The sequence below is a fragment of the Colobus angolensis genome, unplaced genomic scaffold, assembly GCF_000951035.1.
Source record: "Colobus angolensis palliatus isolate OR3802 unplaced genomic scaffold, Cang.pa_1.0 Scaffold302, whole genome shotgun sequence".
Taxonomy (NCBI): Eukaryota; Metazoa; Chordata; class Mammalia; order Primates; family Cercopithecidae; genus Colobus; species Colobus angolensis.
This window is the reverse complement of record NW_012116289.1, coordinates 3312294-3333509: the sequence shown is the minus strand read 5'-3', so window position 1 is coordinate 3333509 and position 21216 is coordinate 3312294. Positions and strand designations below refer to the sequence as shown.

The following is a 21216-nucleotide window of genomic DNA, read 5'->3' as shown; positions in this document are numbered from 1 at the left end:
CAAGCGTGCATCAGAATCTTCCAGTAAGTTTGTTCAGGCACAGATAGCTGGGCCCACTTCAGAGCTGCTGATCTAGTAGGTCTAGGATTTCTAGCACGTTCTTAGGTGATTCTGTGGCTACTGGTCCCTGGACCACAGTTTGAGGACCACAGAGGGGTGCATCAGCATGGCCATGACAGTGAACTTAGTGAATAGCTGCAGGGTGAGTCCAGTGACGGACTTCTTAGAAGCTATGGCAGTGACCCCCATGAGAGAAGACGGGACTCTGGAACAGGCTCCAGCAGTGGCTGGAGAACAGAAAGGAAGCACCCCAGACACATGCGACAGTGGAATCAATGTGCTGGCGGGAGGCGAGGAAGGAGTTCAAGCAGCGGGAAGGATAGAAGTGCTTTGGGCCAAGATGGGCACTGGGTGGGGTAAGGAATAATGTGTTCCCTTTGGGACCTGCTGGTGTGAGGGGCTAAGGAGACCTCCAGGTAGAGATGTTGAGGAGGTAGTGGGAAGTGCTTTTTTTTTTTTTTTTTTTGAGATGGAGTCTCAGTCTGTCACCCAGAATGGAGTGCAGTGGCCGGATCTCGGCTCACTGCAAGCTCCGCCTCCCGGGTTTACACCATTCTCCTGCCTCAGCCTCCCGAGTAGCTGGGACTACAGGCACCCGCCACCACGCCCAGCTAGTTTTTTTTTTTTTTGTATTTTTTAGGAGAGACGGGGTTTCACCGTGTTAGCCAGGATGGTCTCGATCTCCTGACCTCATGATCCGCCCATCTTGGCCGGGAAGTGCTTTTAAAACTCAGGAAAGCAACTGGTGATGGGTACAGATGCTGGAGTCTTCTGGATAGAGGTGTAAGCTACCTCAGTGGGGCTGAATGAGAGTCCTTAAGGGGAGAGAGCGGTGATGTGCTCAGAAGGAAGCCAAGAGGCTCTCACTCGTAGGGGTGGTTAGAGAAAGAAACGAGTGGGGTGCTCCAAGGCTTGTGAAGGACAAGGAGGTGTGACCCCAAGAGAAGGGGTTGTGTTTGAGGCATGAGTTAGAGGAGCTGGTCTCCAAACTTTGAAGCGGATAGTTTTTCCACTCTTCACCCTACTATGTGCAATTTCATTTTGCCTCAGTGACAGTCACTTTACAGCCATATTGGTGCAACATGCATTAGCAAAAGAAGTGCATGCCGTGTGCATATGCGTGGGTGCTGCAGCAGCTCTCCGCAGCAAGAGGAAAGCAAGGTGAGCACTATAGTGGTTCAAGTTGAAGCCGGAGGTCATTTTTTGCCCCTGTAAGCTGAGCCCTGAAGAAGAAAGTCACCATGTATCCATCTTGTTACCTCTTTGGATTTGACACTGATCCAGATCCTCCTGGGACCTTCAATCCGCTGCTTTTACAGGGATGAAAAGGATTCTGATGACTTCTTTTGAACTGTTTGGGCAGGAATGCTACAGAGAGAATCAATTTCTGTGAACTGAGAGTCCCCAGGTGATAATTTGGTGTTTCACACACAGGCAGTTTTCTTTTTAATGTGTGATGCTTGTTTAGTCGTCTGGGTCTTGCAAACCCTGGTGTTTGAAAAACAGGGATGTAGTTCAGCAGTGTCTGAATAAGGCTGATGATTCAGAATCATGCAATGCCTGGCTTCTCAGGCCACCACCAGCCAGGACTGCTTTAGGTGTGAACCCACGCTTCTGACCTGTGCTCTGTCGTTGCAGTTCTGCACGGAGCTAAACCAGCCGACCCTGCCCAACATGCGCAAGTGGAAGGGGCCCCGGGGATGCTGGAAGGCTGTTGTTGCTGAGAAGCCCTCGAATCAGCTCCAGAAGGTACCCTCGTCTGCAAAACCTGGCCTTTCCCTTCCTTTAATTTAAACATACTTTTCCCCTAATCAAGGGCCTTTAAAAATTTCCTTTGCCAATATCCTTGGTGCAATTTTGTATTTCTGCCCAATTTTTAAATCCTTGCCATTCATTTCTAAATGCCCTGGTTCTCGTTTCATGTTTAGATTGGGAATGGACTCCGCCAAGACGGAAATGAGAGCTTAGGGTGTTGGGAGGAGAGGAGAGGAGAGGAGAAATCCTGTCCAGGGCCAAGGCAGCAAATGGGTATTTCTGTCCTTTGTCCTTCTAACTTCGCCACAGTTCTGTCTTCTGCCAAGTTTGTGCAGAGCTCATTACTCGTTGACTGAAAACTTCAGATTCACCTTAGTTCACAAATGAAGTATTTGCTTTTAGTGGTAGAAATTGTGCACATGATTTCAACATAGAAATGTTCTATTGAAATGTTCAGCATATTTTGGTTTTGAATTTGCTTTCATCAGTATTGCCCATATGAGCAGGTAAGGGTAAATCTCTGTAAATACACGTTTTCCCTCACGTTATTATTCAAGGCCAGATTTATTCACCTTGCAATGCTTAACATCAGTGGGGTTTTAGATTTTTCAACAGACTCCTGATAATAACCAGGAGTTGAAAATGTATTATTATGTAGTGTTCCTATAAATGCAGATTTTTAAATCCCTAGTATACCTAACATGCTTACAGAAACATGTGATTTATACTTATATGATTAATGTTTATAATTTAGGCTCTTAGATCATAAAAGTAGACTGGATTAAAAGTGGCCATTTTTTGACAGTAACCCCCTACTCTCTTTTTAGCTATAACTTAAAAAGGTGCATGAAATCTTCTGTCTCTGCGTTTTATGTTTGGGGGTGTAAATGGTCCCCGAAGCTGACAGTGAGTCAGCACGCATTCAGAGAAGGCTGGAGATAAAGCTGAATTTGAATGCATCTAGTTCACAGCTCTCCCTTCCAGTCCACATAGAAATAATAAGAATAATACCACCTTCCTTTTTTAATCACACTTTACATGTATGTAGGTATCTGAGCTTCATGAGCCTTATATAGTCCATTCAGCACTATATTCATTCATTCATTCATTCAACAAATCATTGATGAAAGGTGGCTGTGTACTAGGCATTTTGTTTCACGCCAGATACACATTGGTGAGAAAAACAGCCCCAGCTATCCATGTCTGCACATTTTTACTCTTTGCAACACACAGTGGGGATTGCAGCTGAAGCCTGACCTGACCTGTCCCGTAGGGAGTGCGTAGCCTGTTGGAGGGCAAGACAGGTAACCCCATTCCAGGTCGGATGTCAAGGCCATTGGAAAACAACATGAGGTTGCAGGGAGACCCGAGTTCCATCCACCAAAACCTGTCAGCCTCAATTCCTTCATCTGTAAACTGGGAGCGATAGCCCTTTCTTAGCTCACCTATAGGGTGGCTATAGGATTTTAAAAGATACTGTGCTTTGGAATTTGTCATTAACACAGCACAGGCCAGAGCCAGGCGGGATGGGCATGAGGTGGCAGGCTGGCCGCCTGCAGTGTCCATGTCTACCCAGTTGTTACCATGCAGTATTGTGGGCCCAACGTGGCCAAACCTCCCAGTTTCATTTTAATGGGAAAAATCCTGAATTTTAAAGATGAACAGATAATCCAAAAAAATGTAAACACTATGTCAATCAAACAGAATATATCTGCAGGTTGAAAATGTTCAATCTCTGTCCCTAGACAAACATAAGAAAGTGGTAACCGCTGGGGCCATTCTCCGATGCCTGAAATTCTGCCCAGGCATCTTCTCTCCAGCTCCCTAGGGCTTACGCGATAGCCAGAGGTGTGGTTTCCAGCTGTGAAGATGAAGACCTAATAAGATGAAATGATTTGCCCACAAGCCACCCTTTTGAAATGTGAGGTGGTGCTTGGACCTGAGCCCAGTTCACTCTCTCCATCTGGAAACTCAGTTCCTCCGGCTGCTGTTCTGGAGGAGAGGGGAGTGCCTAGGTCAGGGGCATTGGGAAAGGCTCCCAGGAGCGGACAAGAAACCGGGGTGGAAGGAGCAGCGTGCAGGGAAGTGGGGTGGGGAAAACAGTGCTGAGCAGGTGAGGGAGGCAGAGGAAGGAGTAGGCCCCACTGCAGAGGCTCCCCCTCCAGGGTCATCGGGGAGCCCCTGAAGGCTTTTGGGCTTAAGATGACTTGAGGGATGCTTTAGGTAAGTTACTCTGGCACCATGGCTTGGGAAATGGCAGATGGAGAGATAATCTCCCAAAGCCAACAGAGCAGTCATACTTACCTCCCTCCACACCAGAGGAAACTGAGGTTTAGAAAAACTGAGTGGCTCGCCCAGGGTCCCACGGCTAAGTGACTCAGGTGGGACTGAGGCCCAGGTCTTCTCATTCTCAAACCAGCACACTCTCCAGGGAATGGGCAAGGAGATAATTTCAAATACAGAAGTGCCCAGCATACAATACATTCATCCTTCTTCCTCCTTCCTCCTAAAAACACACATGTTCAGACAAGGGGTTGAGCCTGGCAGGTGTGTGGCTTAGACCTGCGCTGACCCTGGGGACTTTGTGGTGGCTGCCTAGGAGGGTGGTTGTGCAGAGTCACTTCCCCTCCTTTTGCAATGGGGAAGAGTGGTGACTGCTGGCCTCTCAAATGACATGCAGATGGCTCCCAGGCAGCGGGTACTGAGGAAGCACTCTCATGGACAGCAGAGGCTGGGGTAGGGTAGAAAGGAGAAGCGTGTCTTCTTCCACAAGCCTCCAGAGGCGGCAGCGGCAGCAGCAGCAGCGCAAAGCAGGCACATTCAGAGCAGCAGGGTTTAACACCAGGCACTAGGACTCTGCCCCACCGCCAGCCCTGGCACCTCTGACCTAAACTTCACACCTCTGCCATGGCCCCATCCACGTGTGGAGGGCCCTCGAGCAGCCTAAGCCATAAGGACTGTCAACTGTGACCGCCGCTCACCCAGCAAACACTGAGTGGACTTTTACTAGGTGCCGGGCACCATTTGTTGTAAGCTGCAGCTAATCAGTAAGCAAAGCCCATCCCCTGGAGTCATGTGTTTTAGTCTCAGCGTTGTGATCAGCTGTGGGATTTCAGGAACGTTACTTAACCTCTTTGAGCAGCGGTGTCCTCATCTGGGAAATGGGAGCATGAATTGCTACCTCATGGAATGTGATGATTCCGAAGATATCTCTGCACCTAGCCTGGCTTCACCTACCTCCCCGCAAAGACAGAAGACCCCAGGCCACCCTGGCTGTATGGAAAGCTCTGAAATTGGCAATATGTGAAATTATTTGGGCTGGAGAGTGGCAAGGGAGAGTGGCTGTGGCTTTTGTGGTGTGCTTTTGGTTTAGAAACAGCTTGAGCCAGAGTAGGGACTACTCTCGGTCTCTCTGGCCTCTCTGCCTCCTTTCCCCAGGCGGTGGACTCTGGCACCAAGACTGTCTCCCTCTCCACTGCAGGGAGCCGGGTATGCAGGATTCCTGTGGGACGCGGCGGCCGGTGTGGAGCTGAGAGACGCCGGCTCACAGGAGAGCTCGCCCAGCAACGGGCACGGGAAGCTGGCGGGCCCCAGCCCATACCTCTCGCGGTTCAAGGTACCCGCTCCACGCCGTCTGTGACGTGGAATCCGCTTCTTTCTAAAAAGGAAAGAAAAGGGCTCGTTTTGTAAAACCACGAGTAAGAGAAGGCTTGTCTTTTTGCCTTGATTTCAGCCTCTCATGGTGAGAGATTTTTGTCTCTCCTGGGGCTTCCTTGGCAGGCGAACTTGTCCAGGGCAGGAATGAAAGGGATTTTGAGACTCTCAGCCCCAGTAGCTCTGGCATCTGAGCAGGAGACGGGGGAAGGAGGAAGATTCGGTATAGCTCCTAAACCTGACCCTCATTAGAGGCTCCTAGGGAGATTTTCCTACAGTCAGAGATTCCTAGACCCCACCTCAGACCTACGGAATTTGGGGGATTATCTGGACGGCCTGCTTTCCAAAAGCCCCTTCGGTGATCCTTCATCTCAAAGGCCGGGTGTTAGGGAATTGCTGGACTCAAGGGCAGCGGAACTGGCCTGAGGAGCCCCTTCTTATTGGCTGCATCTCAGGCCCGATTCCTTTATTACTAGGGAGAAGGGCCTCTCAAGGGGTCGTTTGGGTTTGGAGGGGATTCAGGAGGAGCTCTGGGCTGTAGGCCATGGGTAGCCCCATCACTGGCATCGCCCATGTGGGAGTCTCTGTCCCCCCTGAGTCTGGGAGCAGCTCAGCAGATTGATGGAGCGCAGTCTCTCTGGTTCTCCCCGATGTCCTTGGGGAGTGTTAATGAACCGCAAAATGGTCCGCAGCTGGGCAGCAGAAGCCAAAGCAGGTCATGAAGTTGGCAGTCAGTGAGCCTTATCCCCGTGGTCCTTGACCATGAGCTCACAGGCCAGGCAAGCAGGTCCGGTGCCTTGGAGCCCAGCAAGCATATTCCCTCCTGGGCATGGAGACCCCGTGCTTTCTGTGTGCCCCAGAGCAGTTCTTGAGCCTGAGAGTCCCCTCAAATCCCAGCCCAGGAGGTGTCTGCCAGCTGAGGGTTGGGAGCAGCCGCTGTGTTGAGGCTACAAGCCCCCGTGCCACCTTGCACACTCGTAGCTGTGAGTTGACGAGGCTGGGTGTGTGCTCACCCTGTGGCTATCTGTCGCGCCCAGCAGCCCCTCTCATTCCTCTGTCTGTGGTATTGGCGGGGCTCTGTCTGCACACATACACCTAGGGGTGTCCATGGGGTGTTTCTGTGGTACTCATGTGTGAGTCAGTCAGGTGTCACCTTTAAGCCTCCTAACACCACCCTGGACCCCCTTTTTATGTCAAGTCCCTGTTCCAGTATTGGCCACATGGGGTTATGGCCATGTAACCCCATGGGTGATACTGATAATCCAGTATCCCCAAAAGGCAGGCTGTTTTTAAGGGTATAATGAGAAAATGCTGATTAGCCCAAATCCTCTAAATAAAGCAGCCCTCCAAACAGGCACTTGGCCTCTTGTACTGCATGTCACATTCCAGGCCCAGTAGGTGGTGCAGTACAGAGATGGGGCTCATCTCTTCAGGCACTGTGCCCCCACCCAGGCTTAAGATGCTTTCTCTAGCAGGCAGAGCTGCAGCTGCAGAACTGTTGGTCCTGGGTGCTGGCAAACTGGGACCACATCTGTAAGATAAGACCGGCACCCTCCACTTCCTGGGGGCTTCCCCTATTCCCCTTCCCGTCCTGGCAGTGTTGATGTTGGTTGCCATGACAAACGGAAGGGCAAGATTGCTAAGCCCTGAGTAGCTGAGCAGTGCTGTGATGCCCAGAGGCAAACTCTCACCCCGTGTTTCTGCACTTGCCCTTGGGGATGCAGGGCTGGGGCATGTCCCAGGCTGGCCAGGTTCTGTAAGCTTTTGGTTTGGACACGTTTGAAATTAGGTTAAGGTAAGCATCCAGATATAGTGGGCTCCAGAGAGAAAAGAACACAGAGGGGTGTGTGGGGGAGGTGTAGGGAGGAGGAGGAGGAGGCGGATCCCGGCAGTGGGTCCTGGCAGGAGACCTCAGGCTGGCCCTCTGGAGAAGAGCCCCAAGTCTATAGTAACAACCAGCTGTCAGAGTCACCTCCTTTGATTGATTGATTGATTGAAGTGGGGTCTCACTATGTTGGCCAAGCTGGTCTCAAATTGCCTCAAGTGATCCTCCCGCCTCAGCCTTCCAGAGTGCTTGGGGTTGTGGCCTGGTACAATAGCTCACGCCTGTAATCCCAGAACTTTGGGAAGCTGAGGCAGGAGGATCACTTGAGGTCAGGAGCTTGAGACCAGCCTGAACAACATGGTGAAGTCTCTACTAAAAATTAAAAAATTAGCTGGGCATGGTGGCACATACCTATACTCCCAGCTACTTGGGAGGCTGAGGCAGGAGAATCACTTGAACCTGGGAGGCAGAGGTTGCAGTGAGCTGAGATCACGCCACTCCCCCACAGTCTGGATGACAGAGACTCCTTCTCAAAAAAAAAAAAAGTGCTGGAGTTACAGGCATAAGGCCATGCCTGGCCTTCCACCTCCTTCTTATATGACTGCTTAGAAAGAAAGAAAAAAACTCAGATATTTACAGTTATGCAGATATGCCCGATCTTTTAGGCTCTTAGTGAGGAATAGGTGGTGGAATGGTAGAGGCAGACTGGTAGAACAAAATAGGCCTTGTTCCTGCAGGTGCCTTGGAAAAATCGAAGATGAAAGACCTTGCATTATTTCCTGGGGGTGTGAGCCAGCCTTGTTCTTGTTTACCATTGTCAACTCTGTGCACAAAGCTATTTATGAGTCGGTTGTAACGGATACAGGAAATATGAGCTTCTGAGCCTCTCCCTATTGCTTTGTTTCCTGCTGCTTAGGTGGGAAGTCACGACCTGACCCTTGTTAACCTTCACCTGGCAGCCCTGACCCTCCCGGGGAGTGAGAATCCCAGCAAGAATCACAGTGATGGCCACCGGTTGGCGAGCTTTGCACAGACCCTACAGGAAACGCTGAAAGGTAGGAAATTGTCTTTTGCCATGGCTCGGCCACTGTTTTGCAGAGCAGCAGTGCTGCCTCTTCTGACCACCTCTGACCAGTTGGGCTGGCTGTTTGTCGGCAATGTGAGTCGCAGGTACAGGGGACAATCAAACCTCTGGCATCTCATGGAGCCCAGCTGACCCTGCATGGTCACATCTGTGCCTCTGTGGACCTAGCATATGCGTTCCAAGGTGTCAGCTCTGTGGCTTTTTAGCCTCATTTAGATAGAAAGGATTGGGCGGCGGGGCGGTGGGGAATATAAGTGATGATGCCCTTCCCCGAAGACAGCTCATCCTGGCTCCAGCTGCCTCGGGCAGCACTCTGGTGGTGCTGCCTGCAGATTTGCATGTGCTCTTCCTGTGAATGAGAGACAGGGGGTGACGGTGGGAAATGGTAAATTCCTGGTTATCGGTGAATTGGGTTTTTCTCTCTGGTGGGATACAGATCATGTTGAAGAAGCCCTGAACCTGTCAGCATGCTCGATTTTAATCTTGTAAGACCTCAGGCAAGCCACCAAACCACTTCAGGCCCCCATCTGATGGGGGACAGTACTCATCTCATAGTAACACCCGGAGGGCTAAGTAACAGTGTCTGCACCAATGCCAACACATAGTAGGGACTTCATGTACATGAGTGGACTCTAAAACATGAGAAGAATTAAGAGAACACTGAAAAGAGCAGAATTCTGGCCAGGCACGGTAGGGTAGCTCATGCCTGTAATCTCATCACTTTGGGAGGCCAAGGTGGGAGGATCACTTGACCCCAGGAGTTCAAAAGCAGCTTGGGCAACCTAGTGAGACCCCATCTCTACAAAAAACAAAAAAAATTAGCCGGCTATGGTGGTACCCACCAGTAGTCCCAGATATTCAGGAGGTTGAGGAGGGAGAATCACTTGAGCGCAGGAAGTCGAGGCTGCAGTGAGCTTTGATCGCACCAGTGTACTCCAGTCTGGGCAACACAGGAAGACCCCATCTTTTAAAAAAAAAAAAAGGGAGCTGAACTCCAGGACAATGTGGGGCTATGCCCCAACTAATATAGATGGTTTTCTGCACTTGGTTTACCAAAAGAAAAGGTTGACAAGGCTGTGAAGACTGTGATCTTTTCCATCTGGCTTGATTTTTCAGAACGCTGACCTTGTCTAGGTGAGTTTGTAGCTGGAAGCCTGGAATTCTCTTCTATCTTTTGAGTCTGAACCAATATTCTCTAGCTTTCTAAGACTTCGTTGTTAAACTGGCCCCTCACATTGGGAGGTTCATGAAGATTTTACTACAAAAATATTTCAGTCAAACGATAGGCTCACATTTCAAGAGAGGTATGTATATATGTGTTTGAATTTGCATTTCTAACAAAAAAGATTTTTTATTGTGGTAAAATACATATAACATAAAATTTACCATTTTAATCGTTTTACATATTCAAGTCAGTGCTACTAATGTATTGACATGGTTGTACAAACATTACCACAATCCATCTCCAGAACCTTTTCATCTTTCCAAACTGAAGCTCGGTACCCCTTGAATGATATCTCCCCATGCACCCCTCCCTGCAGCCCCTGGCAACCAGCATTCTACTTTCTGTCTCTGTGAATGTGACTACTCTAGGTGCCCCATATAAGTAGAATCATATAATATTTGTGCTTTTGTGTCTGGCTTGTTTCACTTAGCATAATGTCTTCAAGGTTCATCCATGTTGTAGCATGTGTCAGAATTTCCTCACTTTTTGAGGCTGAATAATGTCCCACTGTGCATCTATCCACCGTATTTTGTTGCTTACCCATTCATCTTCTGATAGACACTTAGGTGGCTTCCACTTTTGTCCTATTGTGACAATGCTGCTGTGAACATTGATGTGCAGCAGCTTTTCTTTTGAACCGGGACATGCCGTGACCAACGTTCTACTTTAAGGATGAGTCCTCAGGCTAAAAACAGTCAGAAGATGCTCTATCCAAGAAGCAGCTGTGTGGGAAATTGTCCACCCATAGTTAGACTCTGATGACTCTGATCTGTAAAAAGGACGACTTGATAGCTTGTCATATCTGTGGACATTACTATTGTTCTTGACCTCAAACTTTATGTGGAAGCAGAAAGGAAAGATGCCAGCTCATAATCTCTTTGGCAGCCTTAGGCAGTCACCATCCCCCCCTACCCCCCACCCCTGGTATCCAGGGAGTGGTCAGGATTTTGGCAGAAAACCTTGAGCAGGTTATTGTTCCAAATTGCCAAGGTACTATTGATCCCCAGCCTGGCTTGGCCTTGACTCATTTGTGTAGGGACAGTGTGACTCATGCTGCCTGTGTCCCCTGCTTGTAACTAGTAACCAATTAATTGTTAACTGGTGACACTCCAGACCCAGGGGTTCGGGAAGCGATTCAGCCTGCCCAGGTCTAACAAGGGTAAACAGGTCAGCAGAGGGGTTCAGCTAAAGCCAAGACAAAGCCTTCATTCCACAGGCTTCTATCAGAGCAAGCAGAACCGATGTGGTTAGCAAGCTCTGGGCCTTTCTGCCTTTGTCTGGAACGTGCATGCAGGCTGACGTCAGTGGGGATATGCCAGTCCCCTAGTGAAACCTTCTTTTCTCAGACCTCACCGGACTTGGAGACAGGGTCTCCCTCTGTGAACTGAGCAAGAGTGAAACAGCGTGTGTAGTAACTCTTGACATCTTGGCAGATGGTCCTTCAGTGGGGACTGGTTCCTGTAGTTGTCACTGGCGTTTTATAAATCTAGAGACTCTCTGAGGAAGTCAGCCCACAGTGTTCTCCTCTCCCTGCTGGGAATCAAGGGAGTGATAAAGGAGCCCCGCCCAGGTGGGTGGTTTTTTAGGAAGATAACTCAGGCTCCTGTGCATCTACCTGTGGATTCTCAGAGGCGAGAACTGCCTTGATGTCATCACCGACGCGGATCCAGTTGGAAGAACATGAGTTGTAAGAAATTCGATGTGCTCATTCAAAAAGGAAACCGTTGTCACTCCTGAAGCTACACAGAGCTGGCTCTGTTGACCCTTGACACCAGCATCTCTCCTGATTTTGGAATTGTCCTTTTCAGCCCAGATCTTTGCAGACCTGCATCCCAACGAAAACCTCCCTCATTATATGGGAACTTTGTTTTCTTTGATATTTAATGAATGTAGCATCTTTCTCTTTGTTCCTTTCCGAGTCTAACTGCACCCTAATTCTGGGGCATTTGTGGTTCCGCTTGTCTGTTGGTCATATATTTATTGAGTGCCTGCTGATGCACCGGGTGTTGCAGTGGACAGCAGCCGCTTCTGTATGGCTCTTCCATCCTCGCCCTTTGTGATGAGCCCTGGATCTGAGGCCTGGCCTGGTGACTGGGCAAACCTTCCCACCTCTGGGAGCCTGTTTCGTACCTGCAGAGGGGAGATGGTAACAGCACCTGCCCCGTGGGTCGTGGCTGTTAAGTGCGGCGCTATGGAGGAAGTGGTTAGCACAGTGCCATGACTATTATTCAAGCTGGCACTGATCTCTCCACGGTGTGGGTGGCCCTGCAGGAGAGGCTTCCTTTCATCCCACCCACTGTCCTTACTCCTCCTGGAGGAGGGCGCCATCTGCAATGCACATGCGCCCTCTGGTGGTGGCCCGAGTGGCTTCCCTTCAGATTCCTTTCCCTCCAGCCGTTATTACGGAAGCACACCCATGGCCAGGAAAAAAAGATTTGCGAAGTGTCTCGGATACATTTATGACTTCGTTTATGAACTGCTTTCCCTAAAGCCTCCTTCACAAGGTGTGGCAGAAATGCCACCTCCTGCTGTGGGACAACAAGGGTCGGGCAGAGCCCGGGGAATCCTGCAGAGCCCAGCTGGGGGGTGAGTGTTCTTTCAGGATTTCTACTCGCTTTGCTTGGAAAATACTTCATAACTATCCCACTTCCTCTAGGGTAAATCAGACTGTGGGAGAAATGTCTAAAATGCTTTAAGAGAAAACCTTTCCCCCTTGGTCCTGAAATCACTTTGTAGTTCTTATGTACAAATATTTAACTTCCGCTGGGTGTCTCTCCCTGACAAACGTGTGAAGCTGGATCAGGAAACTGATCAGGAAGGGGGCCCAAGCTACATATGAGTGCCCCGTGCCAGGCGCTTCTGGTGGCTTCTCTAATCCTGACACCAGCCTGGGGGGAAATGGCTTGTTCTTTCCCTTTTATGAACTAAAAAGGCTTGCCCAAGGTCATGAAGCTGGGAAGTGACAAACCTCAAGTTCCACACTCAGAGTCATCCAGCTGTTTTCTCTTAGAACCCGGGGCCGAGAACCACTGTGTTCCTTCTTTTTTCTTTTTCTTTCTTTTCTTTTCTTTTCCTTTCTTTCTTTTTTTTTCTTTCTTTTCTTTCCTTTCTCGCTCTCTCTCTCTTTCTCTTTCTTTCTCTCTCTCTCCCTCCCTCCCTTCTTGTCTTTCTCTCTCTTCCTTTCTCTCTTTCTTTCTTTTCTTCTTTGACAGAGTTTCACTCCAGCCGAGGCTGGAGTGTAGTGCAACAGTGTCAGCTGCGACCTCTGTCTCCTAGATTCAAGCAATTCTCCTGCCTCAGCCTCCCAAGTAAATGGGATTACAGGCACCTACCCTATGCCTGGCTGATTTTTGTATCTTTAGTAGAAATGGAGTTTCACCATGTTGGTCAGGCTAGTCTCAAACTCCTGACCTCAGGTGATCCGCCCACCTCAGCCTCCCAAAGTGCTGGGATTACAGGTTGAGCCACTGTGCCCGGCCTAGAGCCACTGTTTTCTGATATGCTCCTGTGTCAGGTTTTGTTTCATTTTCAGCCCTGTGACCACTCTTCCTCCTAGCTAATTTGGATTAATAAGGTGAAATGAGGACTTGGAAGAATAGGACACAAAAGTGTCATTGTTTTCAGAGCATATAATTGTCAGTTTGTTACACCTAAAGTTAAAAAAAATTAGTCCCAGTAAGAGAATTAAGAAAACTGCCTAGTTACAAAATTAAAATAAAAAATTACTCCTTTTGATATATATCAATAATAACCTATGGAAATAAAAAAATTTAAAAATAACTATTAGAGAAAATATAATGGGATAAAACAAAGATCCCATTCATAATAAAAATCAAAATTATAAAATACTTAGAAATGTGGTGGTAAAGTGAAGAAACTGGCAAGACTTTAGTGAAGAATTTTTTGAATAAATACTTGAATCAATGGAGAAACATGGCAAAGTATTCTTGGGTGAGACGTGTTGACAGTTGGAGGTACCTGTCCTTACCATGTTTCTGTGTAGTTGACTGCACCAGGTCTCAGCAGAGCTCTTTAGTATTCTAGGTGTGGTTCCCACACCTGGCTGGACATGGAATCCCAGAGAACTTCAGGAAATGCTGAAGACCAGGCCACCGGAGATGCTAAATCAGAATCTCTGCAGGTGGAACTCCAATTTCTGAGAGTGGGACTCAAGCATTAATATTTTTTTGAATTCCTGATGCCCCAAGGGCTTTTTGTAGAGCTCCCTGCCTCCTACTTCAGTCAGAGAAGCTCCACTTTTACCCACTCTACTTTTGGGGCTTCCTACAGGATCTCATTTGAGAAAAGGAACACCCCCACCCCATATTTTTAAAAAGAAATAATGTTTAGCCGGGCGCCGTGGCTCATGCCTGTAACCCCAGCACTTTGGGAGGCCAGGGCGGGCAGATCACCTGAGGTCAGGAGTTCAAGACCGGCCTGGCCAACATGGTGAAACACCATCTCTACTAAAAATACAAAAATTAGCCAGGCACAGTGGCATGCATCTGTAATCCCAGCTACTTGGGAGGCTGAGGCAGGAGAATCGCTTGAACCTGGGAGGCGGAAGCTGTAGTGAGCCGAGATCGCGCCACTGCACTCCAGCCTGGGTGACAGAGCAAGACTCTGTCTCAAAAAAAAAAGAAAAGAGAAAAAATTTTATTTTGAGACTCTGTCTCAAAAAAAAAAAAAAAAAAGCATGATCTTGGTGCATCTTGTCATGTCAGAAGGAAGTGCTCAAACAAACAAACAAGAAAACCTGCTGGGTGGATGTCAAAAGGACGCATGAGCCAACTGAAAGAGCTCTCAGTGACCAAAGCTGGAAACATTTTGGGAACAAAGTCAATGATATAGTACTGGATATAACTCAAGGTATACCTGAGTTATACCTCATGAGTATCCATGAGTCCGTACTGATCTAAGTAAATGGTTGAAAAAATTAATAAATGGGAAGAAGAGATCCATCCCTTGTGCAGCAGCATTCCAAATAATGTGTGTAGATACTCCAACCTAAAGGAGGGGGAGCACAACTTAATTTTCTACAAATGGAAGACATCATTTCCACATATCAAATGAATGTTTTGGTGAGGGACGCAGTGAGAGGAATTTCCTTAGGTTGCTGGGGAGGGTTAAAACCAGAGCAGCCTTGCAAAGCAGGCTGGCAGTATTTATCCAGAGCCTTAACAATGGCCATACTTTTTCATGAGGATTCTTTATAGTTCTAAGGACCGACAGCTGCCAGGTATGGTGGCTCACGCCTATAATCCCAGCACTGTGGGAGGCCGAGGCGGACAGATCACTTGAGGTCAGGAGTTCGAGATCAGCCTGGCCAACATGGTTAAACCCCGTCTCTACTAAAAATACAAAAATTAGCATGGCGTGGTCGTGGGTGCCTGTAGTCCCAGCTACTCAGGAGGCTGAGGCAGGAGAATCGCTTGAACCTGGGAGGCAGAGGTTGTAATGAACCGAGGTTGTGCCACTGCACTCCAGCCCGGGCAACAGAGCGAGACTGTCTGGAAAACAAAACGAAACAAAAAAAACTCAAATGAGATGCTCACTTCAGCATTATTTATAGCAGTGGCTACTGGGAACAGCCTTAAAAGTGCCCAGCAGCAGGAAAATGGTACATTATGTGTGCATCAACATGATGGATGGATGGATACTGTGGGCCGCCCATTGAATGCCAGGAAGACCTAGGCTTTTCCCCTGTTCTCTTGATCTGAATTTGAGCCTCAGGCAGACAGAGCACAGTTTCCGTTTGAGGAGTGGTTGCTGCTTGTATCTCCAGCCTCATCTTTAACATCTGGCTTCTTGATACCTTGTCCTAGAGAAGTAGCCAACTGAACCTCAGGTATCCACCCCACCCCCAGGAAGCCAGGCTGTTTCTTAACTCCCTGGCCTTGTGTAGGTTCCCTCTCATCCTTGTTGAACCGAGCACTTCTCTGCATCCTCTGAGACCCAAGTCAGGCATTGCCTCTTCTGGGAAGCCTTCCCTGACCACCTTTCCCTGTGCTGTGTTGGTTTCAGTATGTGTGTTTGTTTTTGCACCTACTCTCTGCTCTTGTCTGTTTTCCAGTCTGTCTCTTAGAGCAGGAGTTGCATTTTATTCATCTCTGGATTTCCTGCATAGTAAGTGCCCAATAAATGTATGTTATGTTGAGCTTTTGTTAAATATTTGGGCAAGACCCTTAGGCCTTTTTTTTTTTTTTTTTTTTTTTTTTGTAATGAGATTGGGAACCCATAAGCTTCAACAGGGGTGATTTTTGTGTCACGCCGTCCCTCATTTCGAAACGTGTTGCTGACCTACTCTTAATGTTGGTGGCGGGGTGATAGGCACACAAAATGTGGAAGAGTTAGAGGAGAGTGAGAACTGAGAACCGTGCCACAGTCCTAACCGCGTGGAAGTCAAGTCAGAATCTCAATCCCATTTCAAAGGGCCACGGTCAATGTTGGGTTTTACTTCCCACCAACTCTTGAACTCATTTTCTTCTTTCCACTTCCAGGAGAAAAGGATGTCATTATCTTAGGAGATTTTGGCCAAGGGCCAGACAGCAGTGACTATGATATTCTGAGGAAAGAAAAGTTCCACCACCTGATCCCTGCACACACCTTCACCAACATCAGCACCAAGAACCCTCAAGGCTCGAAGTCTCTGGACAACATCTGGATCAGTAAAAGCTTAAAGAAGGTTTTCACAGGTGAGGCAGAACTCACTTGTCCTTTATCCTGTTCAGGAATGGAGTGAGAGAAACATGTTTGAACTGACAGAAGTCATCTCACCTCCTCTGGGGCATTCATAGGGTTGTGGTTTAGATGACTGTATAACTGCCATTCAATTAGAGACAGAATCCAGGAATTCAGGCCCCCGTCAGTCCTGCACTAAGGACCGCACAGTGCTTTCCAGCCATTCTCTAATTGTTTTTGTAACTATTCGTTATTTAATTATATTCAAATATACCTACTGCTTCATAGATTTCTAAATCCTCATTTTTCAAAGTGAAGGGGAGTATGACAAATAATTTTAGAACACCCACTGACCTACAGCAAGCAGATGTGTTCCAGGTAAACCTGGTTATAGATTAGCAGAGTCCTGATTCAGAGATGAGCTGATAACGTTCCTTTTAGGACACTTAGTCCTCTAGCAAACATTTGTCAAACATGCAAGCGCTGTGTTGTAGAATGCAGCGTAGACATGCTGTGAGGTGGACGTGCTGTGAGGTGAGCAGGCGTCTCAGGTAGTGTCACAGTGGGACAGGAGACATGCTCAGAGCTCCGCAAGGAGCAGGGTGTGGGGGTGATTTCACCCTCCCTACAAACTGGTAACCTGCTGAGTCAGGAGACAGTCAGCAATATGGAAGAGACAGTAGGGTCTTTTGATGAAAGACAAAAACAGGGTTTCTAAACTCTGACTGGACACTTTGCAAAGCCCCATGGATGCCTATTATACTTCAATGAGAAATTAAAAAACAAGAAAAGCTGCAGGGCCTGGCTTTTATTGCAAGAGAGACTAACGGGCAGCCAAGGCCAAGATCTTCAAGACTAGGACATCTAGGCTTGACTGTCACCCGCTTCTCCCCTCTCTCTCGGGGCACTAGTTTCCTATTGTACTCTGTCATGGGAGGACCCGAATGATAAAGAAAATGGGTCTCAGGGGAGTGACAATCATCAAACTAGCCTCAGTTTGCAGAAATGCGCTATGGACCAGGAGCAGAGGCCAGCCCATGGCCTTCGCAGGCTCCCAGGAATGTGCCTATTGAAGGAAGAGAGCTGGGGAAGCTGAGCCAACAGGAAGCTGGAAATCCTTTCTGTGGTTCCCTTCCTGTGAAGTTGCTGAGCTCAGGGAGGAGTTGCCCCCGCTATAGAACGGTCAGCAGTGTGTGCCAAAGCTCCACCCAGAATCCAGGCCCCTGTCAGTCCTGCGCTAAGGACCACACAGTGCTTTCTGGCCATTCTGTAATTGTTTTTGTAACTATTCGTTATTTAATTATATTCAAATAGACCTCCTGCTGCATAAATTTCTAAATCGTCATTTTTTAAATACTGTTACTTTCTCATAAGCTTCTGTAATTTTCTCTTTTTTACCCTTTCTGTAGAAAAGATTTCTACCCCTAACCCCCTTAGTGTCTTTTGCTTTGCAAAATTGGACCTTTGCTTTGGACTTGGGACATCTTTATGAGGCGTCTGTCTCTGTCTTGCGGTCAGATTCACAGCAGCGCGTGTGTGAGGATAGGTCAGCCCGTGTGTCTGGACGGACAGGAGGCCTGGCCTCTGGGTGGTTTCATTGCCTAAGTGCAGAAACCCTCGTTTATGTGGGAAATCAAATTGGCCGAGACCTTTCATACGCACAGGCAAATGCAGAGGCACCTTCCAGCTACCTGAGGCAGCCTCTCTGGGCACCCCGGCCTTGTAGACATGCGGAGTGACCCTCCACCTGCCAGCCCAGGACCCCCCGCACCCACCCCACCATCCTGATTCCTGGTCTCTTCCCTTCCTCTCCCTTCAGGTCACTGGGCTGTGGTGAGAGAAGGCCTCACGAACCCTTGGATTCCAGATAACTGGTCTTGGGGTGGGGTGGCTTCTGAACACTGCCCAGTGCTGGCCGAGCTCTACACCGAAAAGGACTGGAGCAAGAAGGACGCCCCTCGGAACGGCAGCGGGGTGGCCTCGGAGCGAAGTGAAGCCAACATCAAGCACGAGCGATGATGACACCAAATCCATGTGTCCACCCTCGGACCCAGGAGGGCACAGCCAAGGAGTGAGCCCTGCGGGGTGATGCTTCAGGGCCAGAACTGCCTTTTAATTTTTATTCTCAGAGCATCAGCACTTGGGGCCTTGCCCCACGCCTTCTCTGTGGACCATTCAGGACCTCCAGTGGGGGTGGCGTGCCAGGCGTGTACCCCACGAGGCAGGCAAAGCAGAAGCCTGCGGGGAGCGGAGACACCTTTTATCTCTGGATGCCACGGACCTGAGCAGCACTGGGCTGGCTGTCCGCTGGTGACTGGATGGCGGCACAAGGACAACATGAGCAGAGGGAGGAGAAGAAGGGGTGCTCAGGCTGCAGGCCGCAGCCCAGCAGTGCCAGAGGCACTCATTTCTGACCACCAGGCTGTGACGTTCCAGCTGTGCATTACAGAAAGCTTTTAACTGTGATCGGGCACTCTGCTCAGATACATTGAGTGGCAATTTTTAGTTTTGTTTTGAAAAAATAAACAGAGATTAACGTGCCTGGCTGCAGTGAGAGCATGGGACAAGTCTGCAACCGCCCTCCACACCGCCCCCTCCGCCCCGGCCGCAGTGTGTATTTGCACCATGGCAGGTGCCTCTGTGTAGAGCTGGGATTGAGCCAGACTGGCTTCATCTCCCCTGCGCCTTTTATGTCCTCACCTTGAGGGCTTGCAGAGGCGCCTCTCCAGCCCCCACCCACTTGCCTGGACCTCTGTGAAGCCTCTCTGTCATCTCCCCTTCCCAGGCCTCCTTCATCGCCTGCCTTCTTCACTAGCCTGGCTTTTGCCTGGAGCACCATTAGTTTAGTTCTCTTTGCAGGACAAGAATTCTCTCGCGGTGGTATCGCCTCCTCCCTCCTCCCCACTCACTCCAGTTTTTAGCCCGGAGCCTCCTGTGGTTGACTATCAGGAATGTGTGCTGTGTCAGGATACACAGGAAGTTAGACCTCAGAGTATCATGGAGAGTGCCCCTCCTTCTGGTCGGAAGTGGGGGCAGTTGGTTGTGGGGCTGGAGAGAGGTTGTGGGGAGGAAGCCAGGATGCATGCCTGCCACTAGGCATCTGCATCCCTGAGCCCAAGCCAGGAGGGATTTCCCTTAGGCAACACCATCCCAGGGAGATCGGCCACAATGCCCATTTCACAGCTGAAGAAAGTGAGGCTTAGAGAGCTCGACCTCCTCAAGGTCATACCACTGGGTAGATAGAGGGGACGCAGACTCAGGTTTTGCTGTGTGCTCACATTTCAACTTTATGCTTAACATGAATGAAAAAATATGGAAGTAAATAGTGGAAAGGTGAGTTATGAGCTTAGATTACCTAGATTATTGCAGCATCCCATGGAAGCTGAGGGCTTATTCCTCTTTCCACACCGAACACTAAATATAGACCGGTATCAAAAACCCTCCTGTCCCCAAGCAGTATAAACCCAGTGGCTTCTCTGATGCGGAGCTGATGGGCCATGAAGGGGCCCATTTTTCCCCAGAGGCCATCCTTTTGGGGCCACCTGGCTCCAAGGAGCATCGCTGGCCTTGGGCACGGAAAGGGAACCCTCTTCCAGGAGCTCGAAGGGTACTTGGGAATCAGTTGTGTCCATTCTGAGGGGTCTCCAGTGGGAGGGTGGCAACTGCTGTCCCTGGGTTCAGGCTGTGCTTCTGGAAGCGTCAAAATGGGATGTCTGAGCCTTGAGGAAAAGCAGCAAGGTTAGCATTAAAGTCAAGAGGGGCAGCTCAGGATGCTACCAGGGAGCACATCGTTTCTGGTGTCTCATCTAAAGGTAAAACCGTCCCTACATTCGCCAGCCAGATGTCCCAAATCCCTTTATCCAGATTGCTTTTTGCACCAAAGCTGTGGACAGAAAAGCCTCCTTACGTGAGCTGGGGGCAAAGGAAATCCAGTCAGACGACTTTTGTGTGTGGAATCGGGCTTGAGCCAGAGGCTGGGGAGCTGAGTCCCAGCCACACCTCACTGGCCCTTTTGCTTTTCACGCCCAGGAATCAGTGGCCCAGGAAGTGTGCTGGGCAGCTGTTCTTACTCCAGCTGAACCCACTGGGTGTTGGCTGTTTTGGTTTTAGTTGTTGCTTTGTATTTTGTTGTTTGAATTAATAGGCTTTATTTGTAAGAGCGATTTTATGTTTACAGAAAAATTAGGCACAAAGGGATTCCCATATCCCCCCTCTTCTTTGCATATTTCCCCTCTAATTAGCATGTTGCATTAGTGTGGCACTTTGTTATAAATGATGAACTTGTATTCATTATTATTAGCTACAGTTCATAGTTTATATTAAAGTTTGTGTTGTGCATCCTGTGGGTTTTGACAAATGTATAATGACATGTATCACCATGCTACAGAATCATTCAGAATACTTCCTCTGATCTAAAAATGCCCTTGTGGTGGGGCATGGTGGCTCACGCCTGTAATCCCAGCGCTTTGGGAGGTGGAGGCAGGCAGATCATTTGAGGTCAGGAGTTTAAGACCACCCTGACCAACATGGTGAAGCCCCATCTCTACTAAAAATACAAAAATTAGCTAGATGTGGTGGCGCATGCCTGTAATCACAGCTACTCGGAGGCTGAGGCATGAGAATTGCTTGAACCTGGGAGGCAGAGGTTGCAGTGAGCTGAGATCATGCCACTGTACTCCAGCCTGGGCAACAAAAGCAAAACTCTGTCTAAAAAAAAATCCTTGTTCTCCACCTATTCATCCATGCCTCCCTCCCCTTAACCCGTGACAATCACTGCTCTTTTCACCATCTCCATAGTTTTGCTTTTCCAGGGTGTCGTTTGGTTGGAATCATAGAGTATGCAGCCTTTTCGGGTGGGCTTCTGCCCCTAGCCACATGCATTTAAGGTTGTTCTGTGTCTTTCTGTGGCCTGATAGCTCCTTTCTTTTTCCC

The 21216-nt window shown here is 48.9% G+C and overlaps 1 protein-coding gene across 1 annotated transcript in view; it reads left to right on the top strand.

The window, feature by feature from the left end:
* EEPD1 (endonuclease/exonuclease/phosphatase family domain containing 1) overlaps window positions 1–20622 on the top strand; it is a 142738-nt gene extending 122116 nt beyond the window's left edge. Inside the window, exons 4-8 of the mRNA XM_011950163.1 lie at window positions 1699–1809; window positions 5297–5431; window positions 8211–8349; window positions 16104–16298; window positions 18104–20622. Coding sequence (XP_011805553.1) covers window positions 1699–1809; window positions 5297–5431; window positions 8211–8349; window positions 16104–16298; window positions 18104–18303 — 780 coding nt within the window. The 3' untranslated portion in view covers window positions 18304–20622. The remainder of the gene's footprint in view (window positions 1–1698; window positions 1810–5296; window positions 5432–8210; window positions 8350–16103; window positions 16299–18103) is intronic.
* The last annotated feature ends 594 nt before the right edge of the window (window positions 20623–21216 follow it).